Here is a 23,351-nt window from a genome sequence, read left to right on the forward strand (position 1 = left end):
AATAAAATAACTTATTTGAATTATTTTCAATATGTAACCCTTTTTACATATAAAAAATTAAAAATTGTAGAATAAGAATTTAAGAATAAAAAATTGTTTTTGTGATAAATTTACAAGCGGTTTTATGTCTGAATGAATGTTATCTCAATATCTCAATGAAATAAACTATTTTGTTCGTAATTTTGAAAATTTGGATAGTGCAAATTTGCATGTAACTGTTTAAAAAAAGAGCATTTGGTTGGGCAAAATAGAGTGAACCCAAATTTCTGACCAAAACCAATCATGGACGCCAATGAAGTTAGTATTAATACAACTGGGAAAGATGGTAAAGAAAATGGAGCACGATTATTAGTTTTAGTGACAGCAGGACTGCTTGCGGTATTGAAAGATTTTGAAAATTATTTCAAAAATTTAAAAACTTTATCTAATCCTTTTTAGGGTGCTTCACTTGCATTGCTTGGCTGCCTAGTATTTTTTTCCAAACAGATTCCCAAAGCACCATTTTTTTTAATGATTGGATTATTCTTGTTCGTTTCCGCAGTGTTGGGAATTATTGGTGTCCTGAGAAGATATGTCTTTTTTCTTGTAGGGGTAAGAAAATCAAAATTTGCTTGGCGACATTAATTATTAACAAAATTAAACTTTAAAATTTATAAACTTATTGAAATTAACAAATTTTAAACCTTTTTTACTACTTTCGGCGAACGAATAATGAACGTTTATTTTTATATAACTGTAACGATGTCGATGGCATATGAATGAAAATAGGATTAATAATCTGAATCTGACACAGGAGCTGCATTTAAAACAGTTACCCATATCTTCATACATACCTACATGCAATAGGATTAAAATTGAACTTAATGTTTTTCTTCATCGTTGGTGCAAGCTTCGATCTCTGTAACGATGCTTGTTTAAAATGTAGTATAATGTCTCAGTTATGAAAAAATAAAAAAAATTATTTTTGAGATTTTAAAATATAATTGCACCATTTTTTAAATGAAAAATTAAATTTTGTTGAATTGAGCTTATTTGATTTATTTTTTTTTATTTTTTTTGCCCTTTCCAACTCAAACATCTCAAAAATCGTCGGAATTGACATCAAGATTCAAAAAAGTAGATGAAAATATATTGAATAGTTTCAACCAATTTTCCAACTATTTCTGCTATGTTTGTTATTTGAACAAATTAGTTAATTTTGCGTGTAAAAAATAGATAGATTTTAAATGCATTACCAGTAACGGATTAACCTATTTGCCGCCTAGAGGCACTCGTAATTCGCCGCCCCAATTTTATAATTAAGAAAACTAAATTCAAATAAAAAACAATATTTTTAATACATTTTTATTTTTTCATTAATAATATTTTTGTAATATTAGTAAAACATGCATTTGCATTAAACAACAGTCTATAAAAAATACTTCAAAACATTACGAAGTTTTCTTCTCCGCGCAATCAATAAGGTAATTATGGTCCGATCCTCGCAAAATGGTTTTTTCAATGCAAGGATAGCAAGAAAGCTTATCCTTTCTTTCGACATTTCTTTCGCAAATAATTTTTAACTCGTTTCAAATAAAAAAAAGACTGCTTAGCCAAACAGATTTTAGAGGGAGTGCAAGTGTACGTCCGTAGTGCAATGTCTACATTTGGTTACACGCACTGCAACACATTCACTCTCGTCCATTTACATAAATTTGAGTGTTAAAAACTAAATTTTGGTCTAAGGAGGCCAAATAAGACTTTAAACGCAACAATTCAGAATTTACGGTGTCGTCTAGATCGTCGGGAAATAACGCATCAACTAGCATATCGTCAGCATCATTTTTTTCTTATCGATCTGCACTGACCGCCTAAAAACTCATTGATTTTCTTTGTGCTATCCAAATCCGTTTTTGTTTTAAAGTCTTTGTCCTTCCGCAATTTTGCATATTGACTCCCATTTAATCTTTTCCCATCACTCATTTTTTGCAATCTTTTTTGAAACTACAAATATGGCGTTGACATGACAAGATGGCAAATTAAAAAGTCCATTTAATTGATTGATTGGCTGATCGGTTTATCAGAACGAATGACAATATTTTTATTCGATTTTTACGAGTTTTAATTAATTAAAACTAAAAACCTTTATTTTTGAGTAAAGTAAAAATTTCAATAATAATTTTTATTTAACTCAAACATTTTTAAGTCATTGATTTTCAAAATTTGCCGCCCCAGGCCGATGCCTATTGTTTCTCTGCATAAATCCGCCACTGTGCGTTACATTTCTACATGCATTTCTACGCAGATTCCACACACACCCACACAACTCAAGCACATTCTGCTTTTTTACTCCGACAAATTATTTAACTTATCTCATGCGTATAACGAAGCTGAATTTCGAAATAATTTTTATGTTTTAATTCTTGAAAAGAAAACTTTTTAAAATTACTTTTCAGTATGCCATTGGAATGTTTGCGGTTGCATGTTTAGCTGTGATACTTTCATTGGATATGGCAGAAGATGCTTTCCTGAGCGTAAGTCTTAGATAGTCTAACTTTATATTTAAACAAGTATTTTATTCACATCACATTCATACCATTCATGTTCAGCAATTTTTCATTTTCTGACTTTAATTTAAATTTAATCAGATTTGATGAAAATAGAATTATCCAAGTTCATCATGAAAATATATTGAAACTGTTGTTATCATTAAATTTTCATGATGAACTTGAATAATTTCATTTTCAATAAATTGAACAATTTCCATAAAATTTTATTAAGGATTGAAAAGACAAACTTTAAATTGTCAACCGTAGAATTCATACACTACTGTTTATATATATAGCCTGTTGTACAAAGTAGAGTAGAGACAGTATATATATATATATATATATATATTTATATATATATATAGCTAATGATTATTAATGAGCGTTAAGTATTCAATTTGAACAAACAAGGAATCAAAAAGTAGAGTAGCGACACACACACACACACATATATATATATATATATATTTAAGCATCTGGCTACATACGCAACGTATCAATTGGAACACCGAAGATGGTATAGGAATACCGAAAAAAGCTTTTTTGTTCTATCATGCATAAAATAAACAGAAATACCCGCAGAGCGCACATATGTGTTGGGCATTCGTTGCTATGAATATTACGTTACTGTGACTTTTAATATTTCCTTGTTAAATACGCATGTTTTTAAATAAAATAATTTAATGAATCATCTCTTTGCACAATAAAATTTAGCTCAAAATGACATTCGATCTCTTTGAAAAATTTAAAGTCGGCTAATGGGGCCATCCGCTTAATCGGGCCATAATAGACAAGTCTATATTGGGTTTAATCTACTGTTATCCACCGCATATTGAAAAATTTCATGCACAACTAACGCGTCACCAAATTTGCAAATAAGTATTACATTAAAAAATGTACACACACGCACACACACAACGTAGTATATATGGTGTAGTAGTATTAATGTAAATCAAAGTGTATGTTTTGTTTTGATATGAAATTTGTTATGATGAAGGAGATTTGAGTTGTGGATATTTTTTGCTTAAATGATTAATTTTCATTTTTATAAATCAGCATAACGAATATTTTTTAATGGAACTTGAAAACATAAAAAGAGGGAAGGAAAGTACGGAGTTAATCATTTGGCAGAGATTCGTTAGTAAAACATTACAAAAATTTTTCAGTGCAGTAACATGAAACTTATTAATAAAGAAAAAATGTTGTGGTCTGCATAACCACACGGATTGGATGCTCAGCAACGTCTATCAGAGTGGAGAACAGCTGCCTCTGAGTTGCTGCCCGAAAACAACAAAGCTTTGCTTGGTGGCTGAAAATAATTTTTACATAAAGGTTAACAATACACATTTTTTTGAATCAATTAAAATTTAAAAAATCTATTGTTGTGAGGAGTTTTCATATTTTGGACTTGGCTATACTTGCATGAAGACAAAAATTCAAGTGTACGATGTTTTTGTTTATACAAAATTCACTAGAGCGTTTACCTACAGAGTGCAATCGAGAATGACCGAAAGCAAACTAAGTGTACACTTCATGATAGCGCTTAAAAATAGTACATTATCAAAGTTAAATTGATTGTGTTTAACCAACCAAAAAAATTTTCTACTCAATTATAACAAAAAATGACTTTACAAAAATTTAAAAAATATATAAAATTATTAAAAACAAGATAGCAAAGAAGAGTGGATAAACATTAATGAGTGTAGAAGTATCTTTTATGTTAAATTTAAAAATACCGTACAAGGTTTTTTAGAATTTTTTAGAATATTGAGAATAATATAAAAAATAATATAATTTAAAAAACTAATATAAACATAAATATAAAAACTTGGCTAAAATATTTAAACAGATAAAGGTTTTAATTTTTATTGCTGAAATTATTTATTGCTTTCCATTGTGCGTCAGAAAAATAATTGACCAACATTTTGAAAAATATTCCCACAATATTTTAACTAGTAGCAATTTAACATTTTAACAAAATTTTAAATTATTAAAAAAAATTTTTTTTTTCTGAAAATTTTTTAAAGATTGTTTTTTAGAGGATAGATCTTATATATATATATATATATATATATATATATATATTTTGTTAAACCATTACTCGCCATAAGCCAGACGTACGTTTCGTCTCTCACGAGACTCCTCAGTAGCTTGCCGAAAATATATATATATATATATATATATCACGTGTTTTTTTGTTGGAAGAATATTGGTATTATTTAGTTGAATATTTATTGCTGTTTATTCCAACAAAGAAACACATGATTAACTTTAATTCTAATTAAGTTACAATTAAAGTCGCTGTGAAAACAAAGACACAAAGACGGAACTGTTAAATTTCTTGTCACGTAGATCGTTTAATTAATTGATATAATATTGAAAGACATCAAAAGAAGAGAAATAAACTAAGCAACGTTCTCGACTTGTTTATTATCCACCGGATCAACAGAAAAGGAAAAAGTGAAGTTACATACAAAGCAAAGAACATTTGGTCCAAAGAAAATAAATGTATATTATAAATCATAATGTTTTAATATAAAACATAAAACTTAACACCTCATTTTATTTAAAACATTAGATGACCTTAACCTAAATGTTCTGAAGACCCATCGCACACATCAGATTCTTTAGTCTTGGTCCTACCATTGGTTTTGTCAGAGCATCAGCAACTTGAAGTTCTGTCGCAACTCGTTCAACTGAAACTTCTTCTTCTGCAACTTTTTCTCTGACAAAGAAATGTCTAATGTGGATGTGCTTTGTTCTTCTGTGAAGTTCTGGATTGTGTGCTAAACGAATTGTTGCTTCATTGTCGACAAAAATTTCTGGCTTTTTCTTTATATCTACAATGTCGTTCAACAATCGTTTGAGCCATATCACTTCACGAGCTGCTTCACTTGCGGCAACGATTTCTGCTTCAGTAGTTGAAATCGCAACTGAGGGTTGACGTTGGCTAAACCAACTGATCACGCTTCCTCCAAACATAAAGATTACACCTGATGTCAATCTTCCACTAGATTTATCTCCTCCATGATCTGCATCACTGTAGGCTATAAGTGTATTGTTTTGACTAGACTTGTAAACAATACCGACATCAGCTGGGCCTTGCAAATATCTGAAAATTTGCTTGACTTATGCTACATTTGACTTGCTGGGTTTCTCTAAACTTCTGGATGCTACTCCAACTGTATATCCAATATCTGGTCTTGTTCCCGTCATCAAGTACATCAATGCACCAACTGCTGATCTGTAAGGAAATTTCACTTCCTCGTGTTCATTTTTGTTTTCATCGAACTCCTCAGATTTTGAAATCAGAGTTGTACAGGATTTACACTGACTCATCCCAAACTTTTCAAGAATCATTCTTGTATAGGATGACTGACTGACATTAATATTTCCCTTCTCATCTTGATTAATCTCTAATCCAAGGAAATATGTTGCAGGTTTAGATGTTATCTTGAACTCTGACTTTAATTCTTTTTCAAATATTTTTGGTTCTTCTTTATCGGTTCCTGCAACTAGTCCATCATCAACATACAGTGCAAGTATGAGTTTCTTTCCTCCCTGTATTCTAATGAACAAACAAGTATCTGCATCGCTTTGTGTGAAATGTCTCTTTTTCAAGAATTCAGCAAAGCGTTTGTTCCAACATCTTGGAGCTTGTTTAAGTCCATAGAGACTTTGCTTGAGTTTACAGACTCTTCCTGAATTATCTTTAAAACCTTCAGGTTGCTCCATGTAAATATCTTCATCTAGTTTGCTGTATAGAAATGCTGTTGACACATCAAACTGCATGAGTGACATCTTTTCATTTGCAGCAACACTTAATAGTGTTCTTATAGTTGAACTTCTGACCACAGGACTATAGGTTTCTTCATAGTCAATTCCCTTTTTCTGAGAAAAACCTTTTACCACTAGCCTGGCTTTAAAACGTTCAACAGAACCATCTGGATTGTGTTTTACCTTGTAGACCCATTTGCATGGTATTGCCTTATGACCTTTTGGAAGACTTACCAAATCCCACGTTTGATTTTCCTTTAGTGACTGCATTTTACTGTTCATTTCACCATTCATCTTTTTCATCACTTTGAATGGCATCTTTGTAGCTCTCTGGTTCAAGTACTTCACATAATGCAGGCATAACGAAAGGATCATAACGAGATGGCTTTTTGATATTATTCCAGTCACGTAAAACCATACCTTTGGTCTTTTGATTACAACAGTCAGATTGATCTTCTTCATCAGACGAAACTGAACTACGGTTGTGAACATCTTCATCAGTTGAAATAATTTCTTTAATCAAAGTTTCTTTATTTTCATCTTTGATTTCAACATCAATCGAAACTGTATCATCTGAACAACTTTCTTCTTGCAAAATCACTGAATTTGGTTTGGCAATCATCTCATCAAAAATAACATCTCTTGATCGATGCATTTTAACACGTTTCTTATTCTGATGTCCCATTCGTTCATGGTATAACTGCAATGCATCTTGATCATTAACAAAGTTAACTTCGACTTCAGAATTCAACGGTCTAACAGTTTTTGCAACAAGTTTGAACAAACCTCCATTGTTGTTTCTTATTTCAACAACATTTATCACATTGTCAATAAGTAGATGACAACTTCTTGAGGTTGAGACAAAAGAGCTATTTCTGTTCTTATCTTGAGTTGCAAGTACTGAGAACAAATTTCTTTTTACTTTTGGCACATACAAGACATCTGTAAGTTTAACAGTTTGCCATTTATTATTCACTTTCACTTGAAGATGAATAATTCCTTTTCCAAAAGCTTCTACAGTATCACCATTTGCAACATATAATTTACTCGGTTGAGAAAATTTTTCAAAACTTTGAAATATGTCTCTTCGGAAAGTTAGATGACACGTTGCACCATTGTCAAAAAACCATTTATCAGTGTACGCTGACTCATCAATTGCAAAAACACTTGATTCCATAACAACTAGTGACTTATTGTCATCGCGTAGATTGTTATTTCTTGGTTTTGCTGGTCTACCATCAGAATGCCATTTTTCACAATTTCTTACAATGTGACCTGGCAATTTGCAATAATGACATATCAGTCGCTTTGGTTTGCTGACAAATTTATCTTATTTTTGACCATTCATGTTTAGTGACGACGTTTTAGTTGTTGCTTTGACAAATAATATTTTATTACATTCTGTTTTGCTTTCCAAAGATCTCTCATAGCTACACAGTTGATCTGTGAGTGTTTCGACTGTTCTTTCAGTCTTGTTCAACAATCTCCAACCTTGCAGCAAATGAAAAATATTTTTCTGGCAAGGTTTCAATTATTTGACACATCAGCAACAAGTCACTGTTTTCATCTTTTCCTAACTCAACCTTTAAATCTTTCCAAAGATTCTTGAGTTTTGTGACATGAGTGACAACATCATCACTATTTTATAACTAAAGAACTTCATGCACAAGTTGTATGCTTTATCTTCATTAACTTCATCATACAATCTGTGAAATTCTAACCAAACATCTCTGTTTGGTTAGAATACGTTTCATACGTTTCATCGGTTATGTTGGTTGACAGAACAATCATAGCACTACAATCTGCTCTGTTGAATCTGTTCAAAGCAATTTGATATTTTGCTATCTGATCTTTATTTGAGTCATCGTTCGATTCATCTGGAACTTTTAATTTGCCATTTACTACATCCATTGCATCAGGAATGCCGCGTAGTATTATACAAACTCTCGATTTCCAGTTCAACCAATTACTTTTGCCTTCTAGGTGTTTGATTTGCACTTTAGTTAAATCCATTTCTTTGTCTTTTCAATTTGACCTTTTAATTAGAAGCAAAATATCGATTTTCAGAGAATGAAGAAGCACGTGCTTTCTCTTCACTTCAGTCTTTACAAAGGAATCTTCTGATATTTCTTTATTCTAAATTTACTTCGTCAAATCAATTAATTAAGAAAAACGTTATCTGGGTCCCATAACCTGTTAAATTTCTTGTCACGTAGATCGTTTAATTGATATAATATTGATAGACATCAAAAGAAGAGAAATAAACTAAGCAACGTTCTCGACTTGTTTATTATCCACCGGATCAACAGAAAAGGAAAAAGTGAAGTTACATACAAAGCAAAGAACATTTGGTCCAAAGAAAATAAATGTATATTATAAATCATAATGTTTTAATATAAAACATAAAACTTAACAGGAACAATATATATATATACATACATATATATATATATATATATATATATTGGACAAATCTATATATATATATATACACCTACCTAGGTATTTATGTGTAACTAAAATATTTTCGTAAAAATTAAATTATGAATGACCTAGTCATTTAACCACTTGTTAAAACTAACTATGAATGTGAAGTTGATATTTTATTGCAGGGATGTGAAGATTTCATAAAGTTCGTGACTAAGGGTATGATGGCTCTGATGACCTTGCTCTGTATAGTTGCGCTGATATCGGTAAACTTTTTAAATGATGATGTTTTTTATTATTTAGAAAAATTTCCATGTGTTTTATATTTGTTTTGAAAATTTGTTTTTTTATTAACTAGAAAAATGAATACATTTTTATATTTGGTGACTGAAATTGTCACCGGATACATTTTTCCTTTTAATTTTATGTTCTATGTTATGTTTAACCATATTTTAAAGGTACGTTACATTATTACACTATTATTATCAACATTCAATATATAATTTAATTTCATCTTAATATTATTTTATATCTTCTTGATTTATCTCATTTCAATGATTTTAATATTATTCACAATAATATTCAGCTCCGATGATGGCTAAAAAGCCGAAACAGCGCTGTCAGCTGACAAGTTTCATGGATATTTTAAATAAATACGAATTCAAAAAACTACGTGGTGTTAGAGTTTTTATCAAAAAACTTTTGAACGCAGAGTGGGCATACAAATTTAATGAAATATGCATCAACGAAGGCCCCGGCCCAAACTATATATATATATATATATATATATATATATTATTTAGGACAAGATATATAGCGCCCATTCAATTTTTCACAGGCGCTCTCAAAAAAACAAACTTAATTATATACGTGCAAACAAAATAAGTACAAAATAAAATTCAATGCAACTTCAACAAAAATAAAAATGTCTTTAAATCTTTTTTAATTGATTGAAGATGAAGTCTAGGTTTTTTCAGCGATGCAGGGAGACTGTTCCACACAGTGGGACCGGCAATTGCAATATCACGTGATCCAATCTGTTCCCTTGCCACTGGCACCCTTAAGAAATTTATATCATCTGACCGAAGGCAGAAACTAGATGCCGTCCCTTTTTTGGTAAATTTATTGGTTATGTAATCTGGTGACATCCCGTTTAAAGCCTTGAACATGATCACACCAACTTTAAAAATTATCTTTTTATCAATCGTCAACCAGTGCAAATCATTTAAAATTGGCGTAACGTGGTCAAACTTCAATTTACCAGCAACCAACTTTGCAGCTTTATTCTGAACCAATTGCAGAATAGCAGCAATAGATTTATTGGATATTTTATACAACAAGATGTTGCAGTAATCTAACCGAAATGTAACAAACGCATGCACCAAAGTTGATCTGTCCAACCAGTGCTTAATTCTATATAAATTCCGGAAACAAGAGATGCATGAAACTGCTATCATCTTTATATGATCCTTCATCAATAATCTACTATCAAGCAAAACTCCCAAATTGGTGGCAGCATGAATGAACGGTATGTTAACATCATTTATTGTGATGGAATTTACATTTAATTTTACCAACTGCTGCCATGTGCCAACCGGACGCAGCTGAGTCTTGCACTGATTAAATCTCAATGACATGACATCCATTTTCCAACCTCTCTAAGCATTTGGCAAGTTTATCAACCTCAGCCTTGAAAAAACCAGGATGACCAGTCATCAAAATTTGAATATCATCCGCAAATGCATGGCAGGCAAATCCATGAAAATTGATAATTTTAAATACATCGGATGTATATAATTTGAACAGAATAGGTCCGAGAACAGATCCCTGAAGTACCCCTGATTTGACCATTTTAACATCAGACGGCATTGTTGAACAAGGTCTGCTCTGTTCAATCCGTCAGATATGACTCAAACCACGCAAAAACAGTGTCATTCAATCCGTAATTGGACCGCAACGTCTTCAAAAGTATACCATGGTTGACACAGTCGAACGCTGACGACATATCCAGAAACGACAGTAATGAAAGGTTTTGAACATCCATTGTTGAAAATATATTTGATAACACCTGAAGTAACGCTGTCTCTGTTGAGTGGAATCGTCTATATGCTGACTGATGAATCGACATCAAACCATTTACAGACAAATAGATTAGCAGACTCTTCATAACAACCCTCTCGACAACCTTTGATATAAACGAAAGATTTTATATAGGTCTATAATTTTTAACATCATTAACATCAGAGTTTGTTTTTTTTCAAAATTGGAAGGCATGTTTGAAACTAACAGGAAATTTACACACTTTCAAACAAAGGTTAGTGAAACTGGTGAGAAAGCAAATAAACAAATTTAAGTATTTTTTAAAAACATGTGTCGGTGTGACATTAAGTGAACTTGTTTTTGTTGGAGAACTGAGTATGACACTTTTTAACTCGTCTTCTGTAATCACAGGGAACGATGAAAACCAGCAATCATTTGGTGACCTACATCTCTCATTCAACGGAATGGAATTAACATCTGTTGTATAAATAATCTGATCAACCTTGTCCGTGAAGAATTTCATAAACTGATGAGCATTTATTTTTATATCATAAATAGACAAATCGCGTCTTGAACCTCGTGATAACATTTTGCTTACAATTTGCCATCCATTTCTGGACCCCTTGTTTAACTTTATTAAATTATTCCAATACCTTGTACGCCTGTCAGAAAAAATATCGTTTTTAATTTTTAGCGAGATAATCCATTCATTTCTATTTATATCTGTTGAACATCTTCTGTATAGTCGTTCCATCTTTCTACAACATCGTTTGGCGCGCAAGCAGTCTTCATCAAACCATGGAGCCACCCGCTCACCTCTGTCAAGAATCATTCTTTTAGGCACCAGTCTGTCAATGATATTCTTTAACTCATCATTGAAAATTTTTATCTCACCATCAACATCATTGCTACGACAAGAACCAGACAGTGGAGAATTTAAAACTGCTTCAACAAATCTATCTTCATCATTCTTTTTCCATGATCTAAAAATTTGGCTGTTGTTCGACGTAGTTTAACAATTACCGCCTTAATCGTTATTAGATTGTGATCAGAGAAAACTCCATGAGGAAAAACCGTAGTACTTATAATAAGAAAATCAGCGGAGCTAACAACCAGATCCAATGTTCCACCTCCTGAATGCGTTGACTCATTTCAAATAAACGTATGGTGTTTTGATTATTTATTCTTTCAATATGCACATTAAAGTCGCCCATCAGTAAAATATTTGCATTAACATAATTATATGCTCCAGAACTGAAACCAACTCTTCAAAAAACAAAACGGTTATTTGTGCTGAACCAGGCCTGTACACACCCAGAAGAATGAATTGATTTTTATTGATTACTAATTTAATGGCAACAGTTTCAAACGTTACAAATACAGGTAGACCTAACTTTCTACAACTAAACTCTTCACGAAAATGCTGCTCTTCCTGACAAAGTCTACATAACAATATCCCGGTGGCTTAGCAATATTGACAGAGTTGTTCCCAGCCAAGCCATGCCACGTTTCAGTCAACACCAGCACATCCAACCCATCACTAATTAGGCCATAAACTCCATCAACATTAGGTGCAACTGATTTGACATTTAGCAAACCCAAATTAAAATTTTCATTCAAATTATCATTATTATCATCATTACGGTAAAAATCATGACTACCACATTTGATCAAGCTGTATAAATCATACCCCCGGCTCTATCGTCCATTTATAAGGTTGACTCTTTTTTTGCTGGGAATTGAACTATCTTTCATTTTCCCACATCTCCTCTTACTATGAATAAAAAACCCTCCGTTGAATTTTTTTCCATCCGCCTGGCATCATCCAAGAATTTTTTAAGTTCATTTCTTTGCTCAACAGTCAAATCGTGGCTCAGACCAACATTAGTCAGACCATCGCCACAGACCTCATTTTAACAATGTTCTTGAAGATTCAACCTTCACGTCATCAAATTTAATCAAAATTGGTCTTACCACATTATCACTTTTCTTACCAAGTTTTAACAGCTTCACTATTAACCATCATAAACACCATCAGTCAGGTGAGTTATTATCTTGCAAACCCTGTTTCTGTCATCAGTTCCTTCACTCAATCAAAAAACTATCATGTTCGCCTCACGTTCTTTCGATTCCATTACATCGGTTAGCGTTTTCTGTACTTTTTTTACATCATCATTTATAATCTTTTCTTAACCTCTTAACCAACCACACTAGCGAAAGATCTGCTCATTTTATTTTTAAGGCTTAAAATTTCATTACAGAGCTTTGATTCAGGGATATCCAATGTAGACATTTTGCTTTCATTTTTTTCTAACCTCACTTTGATTGCATCTATCTTCAACCTAATCTCTTTGCTTAATCAGTCTATCTTGTCACGTATTTCAGCATTTCCACTTTTAACGCTTTTGATGACCTGGTCCTCCAATGAAGGTGACTTTAAACACCCATCACATACAAATTTGACATTACTACATGCCTTTATTAGTTCTAAGGATTCTTCAGTCAAGCCGACAGCAAACGAACCCCGCAACGAAAACACTGAACGTCTGTTGACTCTTTATCACATCGTACGGCATCACTGTTTGCATTTTTTTCCCCAGAATTTTATTCGAAAAGAAACAGGAGATCATATATACAAAAACATGTGCTGACCACCTTAACTAGTTGTGCAACAATATGAGATACAAATATAAACATTTTTAGTATATCGATAAATATAAATACACCCAATAAATCCATTTTTATAACTTAAAGTAAGGAGGTTAAATATTTAATCAGATGTAAAACAATTAAATTACACACGACAAAATTAAACAAAGAAAGCATCATACCTACATTGATCAGCATAAGTTTTCTATATATTTTTTAAATTCATTATATCCGGAAAATTTTTCTTACCTAGTTCCAAGGAATTCCAAAGACGAATTCCTCTTACCGCCCAGTATCTAGCATTTAAATCAGTTCTGCAAGTCATTGGTATCAACAAACCTTTTTGCCTAGTGTTTGTTGACACCGTTTCAAATAAGCCTAACATGTTGAACTCAGGTTAGATACCTATTAAGCTGTTCAATACTGAGGATACTATTATCGGAATATATTGCCAGTGTATGATCAAGATGTTTCAGAAAAAAACAAACCCTAAGGTATCTTTTTTGTACTATTGTCAATGATTTTATTAAATAATCATAAGAAGCTCTCCAAAAAACATTTCCATATAGGAGATATGGATAGATTAGGGAGTAATATAGCATTAACATGATTTTAGTACCTAATTTATTGCGTGATCTATAAATAATGCCAGTAATTTTATATAATTTGCTTACCAACGAATTTATATGCTCATTCCATTTCAAGTCAGACTGGATAATAATTCCCAGAAATTTAGCTGAAGAGTTTCTGAATATCACTGAGTCACCTATGTGAATGGTTAGGCCAGAGAAGATATCCTTGTTCGTTTTGATTTTAGGGCCAAAGGCTAAATAGGATTTTTTTGAATTCAGAACCAACTTGTTTCCAGTGAACCAGTTGGAGAATTTAACCAGTTGGTTATTCATTTCAGAAAATAGTCTTATCGGGTCTTCGTCAGATAAGAATATAGTTGTGTCGTCAGCAAATAAAATAGTGGTACACACATTTGATATTAAAAAAAATATCATTTATAAACAAAATAAACAAAAGCGGTCCCAAGATTGAACCCTGGGGAACTCCAGAAACTATTTCCTTGGGCAACGATTCAACACTTTCAAAACAGACATATTGACACCGATTGTATAGGTAAGACTTGAACCAGCTCAGTACTATACCTCGAAAACCATACATAGACAGTTTATACAATAAAATATTGTGATCAATTAAATCGAATGCCTTGCTTAGATCTATAAAAACGCCTAAGCTAAGCTTCCTTGAATCATAATTATTTATGAGAGTCCCATACAGCATAGCAATAGCCTTCTCAGTTGATGACTCGCAGATCTACCCTTCCCACTCATCATCAACTGATCAATAGGACAGTTTAAATCAGTTTAAATTATTATATTCTGAGTCTGTTATAAAATATCAGTTCGCAAAATTAACACGAGTCAGTTATAATATATTGCAACTAGCAAAATCAACATTAGACAAACAATGGAACTCGGCAAACGATATATATATATATATATATATATATATATATATATACAATAAAACGAACTACAAACATATTAACGCCAAACATTCGGTAGAATTTATAGAATATTGTAAAAATTATAGATTACCAATATATATATATATATATACATATATCTACATAAAAAAAATTTTTTTGATGTGTTTCGTTAGGATCACCATCATCACTAACTTTGCAATAAAGTTTAAAAATGGTTTTTTGATGTATTTGGGTTAGAAACTTCAAAAAACTCTGCGCTTAGTGCTTTTCTTGTGCTTCAAATTTTTAAATTTAGTATTAATTATCTATTTCATTATTTCTTTATTAGTTTTTGGTTGAGCAAAAAGGGGACAAATACGAGTCCCGCAGACACCAAAGCGGGACATGGGAGGCAAAATTCGGGATTGTCCCGTCCATTTCTGGACGGTTGGCAACTACGCTTTGTGCGATATGACACTTTTACGTGTCATCATTATTGATGATTCCTCTGTCTATAAATTTATTAATGGGAAAGATTCCAATTGCATGTAGTTGAATATTTATTATCGGATGTCTTTGTTCTATTAGTATTGATTTGGCTCGTCGTAAATTATAATGGTTGTTATTGTAATGTAAGATTTCAACATTGTGGTCCAAAATTTTTCTAGTAATTTTAATTTTGTGTTTCTCTTTCATGTGATTCTTTATAGCGCCAGTTTGTACGTGCATCATGAGTCTTCTCGATAACTTTGGTTGTCGTCATACCAATATATTTAGAATTATGGTGCCCACACTCACCAATATTACATTTGAACAAATATAATAGATGGCTATGATCCATTATCGATTCTGGCTCACTATTGCAGTTGTTTTTCATCACGAGAGATGACGTTCTTTCGCTGGAGTAGTGTATTCGTAGTTTAATACTATTGTTTTCGTTTGTTGCTTGGACGTTATTTTTTATGATCCTTTTCATATTTCATCCTGTTCGAAAACGGTTGACCTGTGGTTCTTATAATATATTACTATATTATTTTTGTTATCACTCTACGAAAACAGCACTAAATAATGTGACGTCTTACTTGTTTGATTCCATGAAGTTGCGTAATGTTTCCCCTTTTGCTCTTCTTGATATGAGCGCAGAATTTGATTGTGTTGATCACAAATTATTTGCTAACAAACCAGTGCCGGATTAACCATTAGGCAAACAAGACGCGTGCCTTAGGGCCAAAAATAGACTTAGGGAGGGGCAAAATTTAGAAGCATTTTTTCGTCAGAGTCAGAAGTTAGTGTTGACTTTTTAGTCTACGCAAACCTGCGAACAGGCGTCAGTGTTATTATAAATATAATAGACAGCAAACACGTTTATTTACACATATTTTTAAATCTGTAAGTACTGTAGCAGTTATCCTATCACTCAGTTTATTTTATTATTTAGGACTGAAGTATTTTAATATTTAGGAATCTCTGCTACTTTTAGTTGACCTTAGATTAGAACTATAATATATAATATCCAGCCAGCCAAAATATGCATCTCAAGTACAATAAGCGTACGCATATTTAAATTTAAATAAATTACTCTCAATTCACTTCAGTGTTTCTCTGTTTTCAGTATCATTATTATTTATTAGTTAGGCATATTAACACCTTGAAAGTACATGGGAGGTTTAAATTTAAATCTGATATAAATTTAAATTTTTTTAATTTGATATGTTATTAAATTTATAATATTTATGTAATTATTTATATTTCAGATTTATAAAACAAAATTCTCATAAATCAGTTTCATTCTCAGCTTATTAAGTTAAAACTTCTTAGTTGTAATTATTATCACAAAATTACTTATTTACCTTTTTTAATTTGGAAAATTAAAAAACTCTTCGATACAGTATATTTATTTTTTGGAGGTCGAATAAAATATTGTATTGTATAGTATTGTAATATATTTTCAGGCCACTTATAAATATGGGCCTTAGGGCCAACAGAGCCTTGATCCGGCTCTGTAATAAACTTAAATGCTGTGGAATTACAGGGACTTTCTAGCGTTGGATAGTTGCAGTTAAACTGTGCTGAAAAGTATAAAAAAAATCGAAATAGGTCCTATACACGCGAAAATAAATTGGAAAAATTTATATTATTCTAACTTTAATAAAATAAATAATGACGTCAAGAATTTGGTTAGAAATATTGAGATATGTAATAAAAAAACTATCCATCGATAGAATTTCGGTAGATTCGCACGTACACACACATGTGTGTGTGTGTTGTGTGCGTGTTGAACATAAACTTTTCTCTCACAAAAACTTGTAATTGCAGCAAATTGTTGCCTATTGATTATCCCTTAGATAAAATTTGTTAACGGTAATTTTATACTGATGCTGGAAAGATTTAATTGCTAATTAATAACTTGAATATAAAAGAAAATCTTAGTTTATATTTTCATGTATTTATTCGCACAGACGGCAACAACCATGGGGTCGGCATGGCTAGCAATTCGATACCAACAAACGACGGCGAACACAAAAAAATGAATGAACTTTTCATGATCTAATTTTTATAAATGTTTGAAATGTAAGCTTTTTAAATATTTTCCTATTGAAATAAATATTTTAAAATTAACAATTTCTTATTAGTATTTATTAAAACGTCTCAATTATTATGAATTTAAATTTTTACAAAGTTTGTTGGCGTCGTCTGAATTTCAACATTTATTATATATATATATATATATATATATATATATATATACAAAAAGTTTGTTGGCGTCGTCTGAATTTCAGCACATTTATTATATATATATATATATATATATATATATATATACCAACTATATATATATATATATATATATATATATATATATATATATATATATATATATATATATAGGTTTTTTGGTCCCCGAATCATTCATTCATTCATGTTATTATATATATGGAGTCTCGTAGACATCAGTCCTTACCAAGAGCAACTTCAAAATTATTCCTTATTTATTTAGTTAAATACAGTTAAACTTTTGGGCGATAAAGACACATCTATCGTGCGAAGATATTTTGAAGGCATGCACAAGCACCGCACCATACATGCATTCTGAGTTTTGGTATGAACAATGAAATAAGAAAATGTTTTGACAAAATAGTTTGAAAAGTTGTCAAAGTGTAATTAAATATTTTGTTTATTTTAACAACACGATGAGATATAAAACGTATGAAAAACATAAGAATAGAGCAATGATTTATTCAAAATCTGAATATTGCAATTTTCTCGAAAAATTTATGTTATCATTGTAAGAAACAAATAAAGTTAATATTGGCATCCCGATAAATTTGAACTGGAATTAATCGACATACAAACAGGTTTAAATAAATCTCATGATAGAAATGTGAATGACCTTAACTTAAATATAAAAAACTACTAGATAAGTCACCATGTTAATATCGTGGCTATGACGTCGTTTGTTCTCCCGAGTTCAGGATTTGTTTACCTTTTACGCATTATCGTAACCTTATTACCTTAATCGTTGCATTCGAATTTTTCGATAATTTTCAGCTTTTTCAATTTTCCGAATGTTAAATTAACCTATACATTTTTAATTCATCGTTGTAATAACAAATACCTATGTTTAATTTTAATCAATCACGATGCCTATGTTGTAACTATTGTTTGGCTTAGTAGTGTTACGTAATTAATGATGTTTGTTTCTCTTTCCAGTAATTTCGTTTGAACATTATTTTATTTTTTCGGAAGTTATACTTATTATTTACACAAAGTTTACTTTTTGTGAACTTTTGGTTGGTTTTTCGGAGTTTGAGATAAAGATTTCTAACAATAATTAGATATAAATATATGAACGTGACTTATCTATTAGTTTTCCATATTTATCGTCTTTAAGTATTTTAAATGCTAGCCGGAAAATTTTTTAATTTATAGGAAAATGCAAATGTGTGCCTCTACAGTTTAGACTTACATAAATATGTAAGCAGACTTTTTCAATAAATAAAATAAATAAACTGTCAAACTAAGGAACAAACTGATTGGCAAACATTTCGAAGCAGTGCTAAGAACTACAACATGCAATACTGAGCCAAACATAAAATTAGTGTGCAGACTCCAGTAACAGTCATCTCACCAGGACAGTGTCAGTACAAGCTCTCTACGCCCAAACATTTTTTCGATGTAGCCTTCTGTAGAATTATTGGAAACGTTGCAAACTGGATAAATATAAATGAAAATGGACGGAATATAAATAATAACTTGTTCACGCAAAGTGTTATACAACGAAAAGAATCTTAAATGAAAATAGTGATTGTAGAAAATTGTAAAATAGCAAGAATTCAAAGATTTGAGACGAAAAAATGTGGCAGAAGAATAATGTAAGCCGATTTGGTTATGTTCACACATGTAAAATCATGATGACCATGTTGATATAAATCGAAAAAGCTTAAAAAATGATTCTGCTTGAAAATCAATGAGTGAAAAGAAATTGTTTAATAGGACACAAATTTCAGGAATGGATGCAGATGCAACCGACATAAAATGTTTGTCCGGTAACAGGGTAGCAGTACAGCGCTAGAATTTTATAAATGCATGTTAAGTGAGACTGAATTTATTAATATTAGCTAAATTGGAAGCATTTGATAGGATGTTACAAATCTGTTTGAGACAATAAGTAAAAAACCAGGTCAAAAAAAAATTTGTGAAAAATGTAAAATGTATACAAAATAGTCATAAAAAATGGCTTTGAACATATTTTTAGAGCGTCAGATTACAAAGCGCAACGACAAAATAGATTGGAATAAAAAATTGAGATTTGCTAATAAATTGGATGAATGGCAGCGCTTAATAAACTAGAATGGGAACGCTGAGTTGACAGAAAATGGCTAAAAGAATTTTTTAAGCAACAAGATAAATTGGTACCATAAGTCCTTTAACAGTGGAAAATAACAATAACATTGGCTGATTGAATAAACTAATAGGTGCTCTTATTACTATTTTCATAGAGGTAATCCACCAGCAATTAAAAATGTGTACATCGGCTTCAAAACGACCATGAAGTATGCAACAGTGTAAATTTTTTGTTGGCAACTCTGGCATGCCTAACGTCTCTAAGCCAAAAATCATCAGAAAGATGTTCAGCTAGATATCAAAAATGAAAATTGGCAACTTAACAAGTTTAACCACTTTATTCAAATGAAGTAAACGATGGTATACAAGTTTTGTAAAATTGTTAGTGAAATCAGAACTGCTGTTATATAGAATAAAGGTTATTGAGAAGAACGACTTCCATATCGATACAAGAATTAAATAGGAACTGGTATTTAAGCGATTCACCTGGTAGTAGAACATTCACTTTTGTTAACGTTAATGCTTACTGTGTTACACAGAGCTATCTACTAACTTACAGCCATACATGTAAACCGATGCATTAAACAATTTTTGCGTACATCAGAAAGGGATCTTCCCGTCTAACTTAACGAATGCAGCTTGACGAATCCAAACTAAGAAACAAAATTAATATTTCATAAAGTTTATTTAAATTTTATTAAAAACCTTTATAAACAATACGCTTTATAAACGGTTAATCTATACAAATAATATCAGTAGAAAATGTTTGATAATTAAGTGATTTAGATGATAGGAAATTTTTACGATTAAAAGATTCAGAAAATGAGTTAGTAGACAACATAGTTCGACTTTGAAAATGTGAATTAGATGAGCTTTTCCCACACTGCACAGTGTGGCTTGGTAAAATACCAGTTCTGCTAGGAAGAGTATTTAATGATTCTGTATTTTTATTGTTAGTACCTTTAAAGCACAATTTTTTAATTAATGGATTATACGTCTCAACCAATTTCCAAATAGTTTTCCCATTTAAAACGCATGGAACTAAATTTACGTTAAATATATTGTGAACATATGCATAATGCTGTCTCATGTTTTCTTGAGAACCACTGTTACATTCAACGACGTTATCACAAATTCGACAAAGAAACGAAAATGTTTGCGGAGATTTTGGAGATGCTTCAATTCTACCAGCAAGCAAATTTTTATTGTTCGAAGGTTCAACTTCACAAACAAAACAGTCATTATCAACATCACACAAATTAATTAAATTCTCTTCAGTTTCATTGACATTATTGATTGATCCTTGATTCAAAGAGTCATTAGAATTATTAAGGGCAAGAGAATAAACTTTTCGAATAACAGGTTCTTGATCCTCCGATGACGACGGGCAATCCTTGAAAGTCTTGTTTTCCTTGTTACTGTTATAACTAGGACTAACCTCAGTTGTTATGCGATTAATGCTTACAGAACAGAGCTTCATTTTAAGCTTTAATTCTTCAGCAGTTTTTGACAACTTTTTAATTTGCTTTTTTTGTCTGAAATTATATTTTCGAACCATTGGATCCTTTGTTATTTTCAAATATTTGCTATCAGAATGTTTTTGTTCGTTTAAAATAGTGAGACACCACGTTTCATATGATGGAAAGCCATTCATAATGCAAGTTTGTTTTTTACCTTTGAAAGATGTTTTGAAATCTATTCTTCTACCCAAAGGAGATGTTACATCTAATGCTAATAGTTTTTGGTATCTGTTTCTTAAATGAACTTTTAAAAATGATTTTACGTGATTTTTGGAATCAAGCTTCTCATCCGTGGCAACAGGATTTTGATACTTTGACAAAGAATTATTCGAAACAGGTAATTCAATTTCATCATCTTCATCCTCATCCTCATCATCTATAACTATGATATCACCACAGAAAAAATTTGTCGAATCATCTGATTTTGAATGTTTTGAATTCACATTCACAGATTTAAGTCCCAACATGGAGAAATATTCCCTCTTGTTACTTGAACTATGCCGATGGTCCAAATCTTCACACGAATTAAATTTAGAACAACATTCCTTCTGATGAGCATGTAGCATAACTCTTAATCTAAACTCTTTATCACAATTAAAGCACGTGAAAACAGGTAGAAGAGGAAAACCTGCAGGAATAAAGTTAACATTTTTAAATTAAATAATAGATCATAAAGATAAAAAACATAAAATATATTATGTAATATCAACCTTCCATCAAAAAACAAATAAAACCAACTGACAGCCTCCCTACCCAGTTAATCTAACTATAACCCTTTATTGATACATTCAATAACTTAATTACTTCCAGTTTTTCCATTTTTCCATTTTGATTTTCGAATTTATAGCTACACAGTTAACATTTGAAGGAAGATTGAAAAAAAATTTTTCTGTTTAAAGAACTTTCTTACGCTTACAAGTGGATTTATTTATTGCTTTCTCTAAACTTATTAAGTTATTCGATGTAATCGCGTTTTTTAAATTTAAATTTAAAAACGCATTTAAATTCTTCGCCGGGATTCCGTTGGGAATCGAAATATGGCCTTATTTGCAGCATGAATTCGGAAAATAAGTTTATTTTGAATTTTAATAAACTAAACGTTCACCAAAAAACTTTAGTGAGAAAAATCGAACAACAAACATATTAACGCCAAACATTCGCTAGAATTTAGAGAATATTGTGTATATATATATATATATATTATTATATATATATATATATATATATATATATATATTGAATTTAATATTTGTAAGGTTTTTGATTTTGATTTTTTTCTGTTTCAGTTTCAAAAGAAAATCTAGTATCATGTTTGGTTTTGAATAAAATTGTTTTTGTACATTGATTATCTATGATTTTTGAGGCACATGTTGGGTGGCAAGCATAACACACTAGTGGGTACTCCGACGACCAAACAACCAAAAAAAAAATCTACAATCTACAACTACAACTTTGACGCCGAATTTTCAACAGCATGGCCAAAACACACGTCAACACAGAATAAAACTTCCAGTTTTTAAGGTAACAGCTTTGACGAGGTGGTTTGCCTTCACCGAGGCACAGTTTTATTAAAACGTCAGATTTAGTAACAAAGCTACCGTTAAGATTATTTGAAAATAAGAGTTATGAAGACTTAAAATAAAACAGTGGTTTAACCTTGGAGCACAGTCTAAACCAGAACTGTTCGCCCGGTTTATTAAAGCAGCAAAATGACCAGTACTACTACTTTCACTACTGACAAGAGTCAGTATTAAAGCAGCAAAATGACCAGTACTACTACTTTCACTACTGACAAGAGTCGTTAGTTGCAGCAAACAAAATAGGCGTGGGAGATGATCTTATCCGCCAAAAATTCATCCAGGCACTCCTTACATCCATTTCGCCAGCCATAGTCGCTCAGAAAGGTTTTGACATGCAACGACTAGGAAATATTGCTGATGAGCTGATGCCATTTGTAAAAAATAACGTTTATGTAGTAAAACAACATAATTTAAAAAAAAAGTCGCGTTTACAAACTCAATCAACATCGAGCAATTTTACAAGAACCAACGTATTCAAATCTGTCGTGGTCACATATTTTGAAAAAAT

At 31.3% G+C, this 23,351-nt stretch overlaps 2 protein-coding genes across 2 annotated transcripts; both read right to left on the reverse strand.

Moving 5' to 3' along the window:
• Positions 1–11,708: 11,708 nt before the first annotated feature.
• Positions 11,709–14,326, reverse strand: HELRODRAFT_164934 (hypothetical protein; the record flags this gene model as incomplete). Its single annotated transcript, XM_009030862.1, has 4 exons — positions 11,709–11,905; positions 12,167–12,349; positions 13,671–13,768; positions 14,133–14,326. 4 exons carry the CDS (start codon positions 14,324–14,326, stop codon positions 11,709–11,711), a joined length of 672 nt encoding a protein of 223 aa, XP_009029110.1.
• A 6,150-nt stretch (positions 14,327–20,476) lies between these two features.
• HELRODRAFT_164935 (hypothetical protein) lies at positions 20,477–22,082 on the reverse strand (the record flags this gene model as incomplete). The annotated part of the gene is made up of 2 exons (XM_009030863.1): positions 20,477–21,891; positions 22,031–22,082. 2 exons carry the CDS (start codon positions 22,080–22,082, stop codon positions 20,477–20,479), a joined length of 1,467 nt encoding a protein of 488 aa, XP_009029111.1.
• Positions 22,083–23,351: the final 1,269 nt, after the last annotated feature.

Source organism: Helobdella robusta (assembly GCF_000326865.2).
Source record: "Helobdella robusta unplaced genomic scaffold HELROscaffold_7, whole genome shotgun sequence".
Classification (NCBI taxonomy): domain Eukaryota; kingdom Metazoa; phylum Annelida; class Clitellata; order Rhynchobdellida; family Glossiphoniidae; genus Helobdella; species Helobdella robusta.